General features: G+C 49.9%; 1 protein-coding gene across 1 annotated transcript in view; it reads left to right on the top strand.

Moving 5' to 3' along the window:
* The first annotated feature begins 251 nt into the window (after positions 1-251).
* Positions 252-6,787, top strand: part of LOC119385933 (V-type proton ATPase subunit E 2-like) — a 10,224-nt gene continuing 3,688 nt past the window's right edge. Inside the window, exons 1-2 of the mRNA XM_049414163.1 lie at positions 252-401; positions 3,815-4,102. Of these exons, the coding sequence (XP_049270120.1) occupies positions 252-401; positions 3,815-4,102 (438 nt within the window). The remainder of the gene's footprint in view (positions 402-3,814; positions 4,103-6,787) is intronic.

The following is a 6,787-nucleotide window of genomic DNA, read 5'->3' as shown; positions in this document are numbered from 1 at the left end:
CTATGACCTCATCACAGGACGATGGTTTTCTGCACCGATTCGTGTTCACGCCGACGCCGCCGACGCAGGCGGTCACTTTTTCGCGTTCGATGAGATATCGATCGAACGCTTTTAATAAAGATCTAGCTATTCTTGGCGGTCGCTCAGCTGCGCACGTGGTGTACAGCAAAAGAAATGGAAAAGACGACGACGAAACCGCAGTTCCCCGCAGTTGTGCACCGTCAGCACTTTGCTCTCGAACAAACCTAAACATGTCGGAGAGGTCGGAGAGGAGAATGTCCGGGGTACCCTCGGTGACGAATCCTGAAGAGAAGATAAACTATCTGTCGCACAGCGGGATAGACGCCAACAAGAGGATGATCTACCTGCTGACCTACATCGAGAACGACATGAAGTCCAAGGTGAGCCATCATTTGACTTCGCACAAGCTCTCATATTTTTGTCCTCAGTCGCGCAAATGCGGTGTGACACGCAGCGTCCTGTGCCGAGGGCTAGGGAAATTTAAGAGCTGAAACGAGCGCGTGCTTTCTCAAAAATTTGAGCAGACAGGAAGCATAGCGTAGCCTTAGGCTGTGGCTTTTAAGTTAGGCAAAGCATACTGTTCGAAAGTGTTGTATCGCGATCATGTAGCTATGATCGCGCCTCGCGTTCGACGAGAGCCCTCCAACAAACGACCACATCAGTCCGACGCCGATGAACAAAGAGCGCGAGGCCCTCTGTTCTTTTATTCTTGTTCATTTTCCAGTGTACAATGTTGTTGGCCGAATGGCCTGTTTCACAACTGTTACAGTCAGTTAGCGGACGTTTGGTGGATTACCACCAGATGACCTCATCAGACATCATCACAGAAAGCACTCGAGCTGTTCGGTCGCGAATGTTGCCACTGCGCTTGACAATGCGGGAATGCCCAGGCTACAACCCAATGCCTGGCGACGGCATGTACTTTAAATGTGGCATTTGGAATTCGTATTCACCTCCACTGTGAGGCGCTGTCGATGCCATGTCGATGCACAAGACTAGGTATGGCAGCGGGCTAGTTGGTGTTCCACAGTTAAAGGGACACTAAAGGCAAATAACAATTTATGTCAGAGTGAAAGCTCAATGTATGACAACTTCTAAAACGGCAATATTATCAACAGCAGTGCCCTACTTACCGAGAAATTAAGCTAATTGTATCACATGATGAGCGCCACGAGTGGGACATTTTCGAAGTGATCCCGATGACGTATGAGAGTCTGCCTACAATAAATCACTAGTAATCAAACTAGCAGCAATAAAAAAAGGACCTTCCGTGCATCAAAAGACGTAATAAAATTCTGTTTGTTCGTTTCCGTTTGATTCACGGAAAAAAGAACCTCTGTGGCGTTGCCATGGGGAACGGCGCGCGTTGTTAAAAGGTTCTGTTTTCGCCGAACGGCGCTTCGCCCGGCGGCCCGGCGCCCTGCTTCGCTCACGCGGTTGCTTCTCAGTGGTAGTTTCGGGATCGCGTACTGCCGCGTGTGTTTTGCGCGCTCGTGAAAGTCGCAGGCCCACCACAGCTTCGTCGCCCGACACCGCACTGCTTTTTTTTCCACCGGAGTATAGCTCGAAGTTGTGTGTGGTGAACGTCGGTGCGTGAAAATGGCCACGAAAAACGAGCACCGCTTGCTGTTTTGCTGCCAGGAACGAATACTCAACGGTCACTAATGCTTCAAACAGGAAAGTTTGCTTCGGGGGGGCGACTTGTACTCCGCTAATCATGTTTACTGCGTGATGGAACGGCGCAGTGCCGTCGTTCCGTCGGAAACCTTCGGAAAGCGCGTCGCACAAATGAAGAGTGTGCAGCACGACATGCACTTAGGGGCGAGTAGACTGCGTTTTGCTGGTGTGCATTCCGGTTATACACCTGTTTGGTAAAGCTTCTATTTAGCAAATTACTTTCTATCGCCAGCCTGGCCCGTTCGCTTGTCTCATGATCGGCGCGTATTAGCAGAAAGGTGTGCTAGTTTGGGTGGATTTGACAATTAGCAGCGTTTAAATTCGGGATGACTAGTTGGGTGGTTGATTTTTTTCGTGTACAGCGTAGAGCGTGCCGATGAATTTTGCCAAGCGCATTGCGTGTCCGTACACGATGTGTGTCGGTATCTCTTATACGGCCAGCGCCACGGCGTGTTTGCAGAAGGCACGACAATAAGCCTTACAGGTGCAATAAGCTCGCACTTTCTTTCTTTCGTGCGCCGGTAAACAAGAAGAAAACAGAAAGCAGTTGGTTTATGCACGCACAAAAAAACAAAGTCGGTTTATGCAGGCGCTTTCAGACAGTCCGTAAAACACAGCCAGCCGGCTTCAGTGCGTATACCTAGAACGGCACAGGAGGCGAAAATTCTAAGAAAAGTTGCGTACAACATTTACCCGCAGCGCTAGAAAACGGACACAACACACGAAGAATGCAGGACCGGCGCTTCGCGCGGTCTGTTTGTCCTTCAATGTAGCTAATATGCCTTATCAACCAAACCAAATGTGCAAATTCCACCTTCGGCATGCTTCCCTGCTGTGTTCTTGCAGCTATTGCATCCGCACGTTCAATAGTTTGTCGAAGTAGACGCTTTTTTCGTCGTATGCACACATTTTTGTAGCTGGAAGCCATTATAAACAGGGCGCGGCTGTGAGGATGGAACAGGGACTATTCGCCGGCAGTCCCCACTAGTCGATGCAGTGGCGCTGCATGTCCGATTCGAAACAGCAGCGCACGAGGCCTATACGTAGGCCGTGAGTGTAGTCGTAATGATATTGGCACAACACGTGCTCATATAATGGCAACCACGAACGTATACTGTTGCACAGGAATAGCTGACATGCGCTTTCGTAGTAGCGAATCACATCCACATTTATGTGGTATTTCACAGTTAATCTGTCGTATGAGCAAACTTGAGTGGGATAGTGGACACTGTCGGGCCGCACCGATCAAGAGAGCCAGCGTCTATTTGGAAAACGCGGTCGAACCATAGCGATGCGCTAACTACGATTCGTTGACACATGTTGCACGTTGACAGGGCACAACACAGAAGAAAATGTACGAAACCCTCCCCATGTATAGCAGTACATTGTAATAGAGTTTTACCTTCTTTCCCGCATCGTAATCGCAAAAAAAAGAAAAAAAGAAAAGATGGGACCCGCGTATATCTTTTACGTCTCCTCGTCTATATTCTAGAAAAGAAAAAAAAAGAATTGAGTTCTGCCGAGCTCTGTACTTTTCCTTGTGCGATAAAAACGACTCGCCATTCCGACCCCGCAAATGTTGACCTCCAATGAAGACCTGCATGTGCTTCACTATTACGATTAAGACTTGACCTCACCGTGGCGGTGATCTGCAACACTGGCTCTGCCAAGATGAGCAGGAGGGAGGGCGGGGGGGTTCAACATTGAAATTTAAAAAATTTTTATGTTTATATGTACGTGCACACATAACGATTTCTCATGGCTTCAAGCTCCCATTTTCGCCTGGACTTCTGTCTTGTCTTGTTTACTGGGAATGGAGCGCTTTAAAAGTTTTCTTAACCTCCCCAGAGATTGCACTGCCTTCAGGATATCCCCCCCTCCCTTTTTTTTTGCAAGGGAACAACAACGCCACGGAAAATTCCTGCAGGCTAACAGCTTCTCTGCGAGATCTGGAGCACTGACGTATAACGCCATGATTCTATTTATCAACGCGATGTCACGACGTAAGGGTCAGAGTGACCGTATACAGGCGGCGTTACCAGAGTTTTTTTTTTATTTCGTTTTTGTTTTCGGTGCGCAACATTTAAAGCAAGCCGCACTCGTTCGCACCTTTCAGGTGAAAGAGACCGACGCCAAGACCGAGGAAGACTACAAGGCCGAGAAGGAGCGCATCTTGACGCATGCGCGCGCGCGCATCAACGAGATCGTGAGGACGAAGGAGAAGGAAGTCGAGAAAAGGTACAAGGTCGCGGTATCGCGGATCAAAATTAAGGCACGGCTCAGCGTGCTGAGCGCCAGGAACGAGCTGGTGGCCAAAGTGCTGGCCGAGACCCGCTCCAAGCTGACCATGATCACCGAGAAGGAGGCACGGTACAAGCCATTCCTCGAACGCCTCATCCTGCAGGTATGGCACCTCCTATGTCCTGAGGCCCCTTGCGTATTGAGTGCGAATAGCACTTCTTCAGGTAGCGCTTCAGGTAGAGACATCACTCATCCAGCTTTTAGATGAGTGATGTATCTGGCCGGTAACGCCACCAACCCACCAATTAACACCCATGCACTTACCTGGATGACATCAGCGCAAGGCAGGTGTGCACCAAATTATCATAAATGAAGATGTGTTTGTGTGTGTGTGTGTGCGTGTGCGTGTGTGTGTGTGTGCGTGTGTGTGTGCCACAATCGCCACAAACAAGACATAATTCTTCTCAGCTGAAGTTTTCCTTCAATGTATGCCTCTTACGGCAAGTACCCCAGCGACTCTTTACTCATACTACGTAGAGCAACCAAACACGCCATTTATAAACTTAACAATACATATTATATTCACTACACATGCAATACAAAAAAATTACACCATCTCCCGCTAAAGGGGACCATGAGGCGATGCGAAGCCGGAGCACTTGCACGATCGCGTTCCGTTGGCGTTCGTTGGGCATGCTACCGACCTCGCGTCGTGGAACGCGAAGAGGGACGCTACGCGCGTCGTATCTTCCATCTAGCCTGGCCGTTAATTCTCACAGGGCGAGCGGGGAACGCGGTCGACAGGCGGGCGAGAGGGGGGCAGCGTGGGAGTGGAGAGAGAAGCGGAGGGGACGCGCATGCGCTCGAGCTCATCGCGGCGTTGCGCAGGAGAGAATTTCGGCATGTCTAGCCCGCGTTTCAGAGGAAGAGTGGAAAGGGAAAGTGGAGAGGGAAAGTGGAGAGGGGAAGGGGAGAGGGAAAGTGGAGAGGAGGTGTGTGGAGAGGGTATGCGCATGCGCAGTAAGGGTGGTCACGCCGCACACCACCACCACCACCACCGGATTGAGCTCCGCCTTAAGATACTTCGCATCTAAAAAATCGCAGCATATCCACGGGGTGAATGATGATGAGTGGGGCGAAGCTCCGGAGGGAATCATCGGTGAACCGTGAAACTCTTCCGTGAAATTCGCCCAGTACATCACATAAAGAGTGTGAAACACCGTGTATATATTAAACACCAAACTTTTATTGTACTGTTGGTTTACGTGGTCCCTTCATTATCACCGCTTTGTGATCGGTGAAATGCAAGGAAAGTGTCCGCTCCCGAGCGAAAGAGAAAGCGAGCCAAGAGCGAGCGCGTTCCCCGCTCGCCCTGTGAGAATTAACGGCAAGGCTAGAGGGAAGACACGACGCGGGTAGCGTTCCTCTTCGTGTTCCACGACGCGAGGTTGGTAGCATGCCCAACGAAAGCCAACGGAACGCGATCGTGCAAGTGCTCCGGCTTCGCGTCGCCTCATGGTCCCATTTAGCGTCCCAAAACCAAACATCTTGCTCAAGGTGTGCTTTGCGTTTTTCGTAGAAATAATTTCTTTATCATGAACATTAAGACGAAAAGTTGAAAGCTCACTAGAGTATATATATCGCCCGCAAACTATGTCTTTTAGTGTGATTTAACTCTCGTACGGCAGGGTCCTCGCGCCGTTGCCGATCGGCGCTCGCCCGTTGCCGATCCACCTCGCCCTTTGCCTATCGGGCGAGGTAGCTACGTACTACTACTACTACTACTACTACTACTACTACTACTACTACTACTACTACTACTACTACTACTACTACTACTACTACTAATCTACTACTACTACTACAGACGAGGGAACGACCCACGCCCTAAGGAGATTCGCCCCTAAAACACCAAATTAAAGGATCAACATGTGATACAATATTACGGCCCGGCAGTGGAAAAAGAACGAAAGAAGAAAGGAAGGAAGGCGCACGAAAGCTTTGGATAACTCCGCTTTTATTTCACTTCTAGATAACTCTGAGGTTTTACATGCAGTGACCACGGTGTGATTGTGAGGCACGCACTAATGATAATAAGTGTTGGCGTTTAACATACCAAAACCACGATATGATGATGAGGGACGCCGTAGTGAAGGGCTCCGGAAATTTCGACCACCTGGGGTTCTTTAACGTGCACCTAAGTTCTAAATACGCGGGCCTCAAGCATTTTCGCCTCCAACGTAAATGCGGCCGCCGCGACCGGGATTCTATCCCGTGACCTTCGGGTCAGCAGTCGAGCACCATGACCAGTAGACCACCGTCGCGGGCCACGCGCTAATGAGGGACTGCGGATTAGTTTTGACCACATGAGATTCTTTATTGTGCACCTATGGCCGTGTACAAGGATGTTCTTGCATTTCGCCCTCATCGAAATACGGCCGGCACAGCCGGGAATCCGCCTTTTTCATTTTCCTCTGCAGCCCCCTGCCGTTTTGGTAGGGTTTTGGTAGAGGCCGGGACCACCGGTACCGCCAGAACGAAAGCCTTCGAGATGGCGTTTCGCGAGTTCTCCGATAGGGGAACGGCGCATGCGCCGTGGCATAGTTCGAAAAGCGGATTGAGCCCGCGTCGTCGAGCATAGCAGCTCGCAACACTGTATCTCACTTTAACCCAAACGCTTTTCCAAATGTTTCCCTGCGAAAGCTGAGTCATTTGTAGCACTGGAAACGAAAAGGCATTTGCTTCAAGAGGAGCAATCAGAAATTGAGGTTTCTTAGATGCAATGACTTTTTCGTCATCTAGGATACACGTATGGCTTCCGCTGCACTGTTATGCAAATATTGCTCCC

This window comes from Rhipicephalus sanguineus, chromosome 3 (assembly GCF_013339695.2).
Source record: "Rhipicephalus sanguineus isolate Rsan-2018 chromosome 3, BIME_Rsan_1.4, whole genome shotgun sequence".
In the NCBI taxonomy this organism is placed as follows: domain Eukaryota; kingdom Metazoa; phylum Arthropoda; class Arachnida; order Ixodida; family Ixodidae; genus Rhipicephalus; species Rhipicephalus sanguineus.
This window is presented reverse-complemented; position numbering and strand designations above follow the sequence as displayed.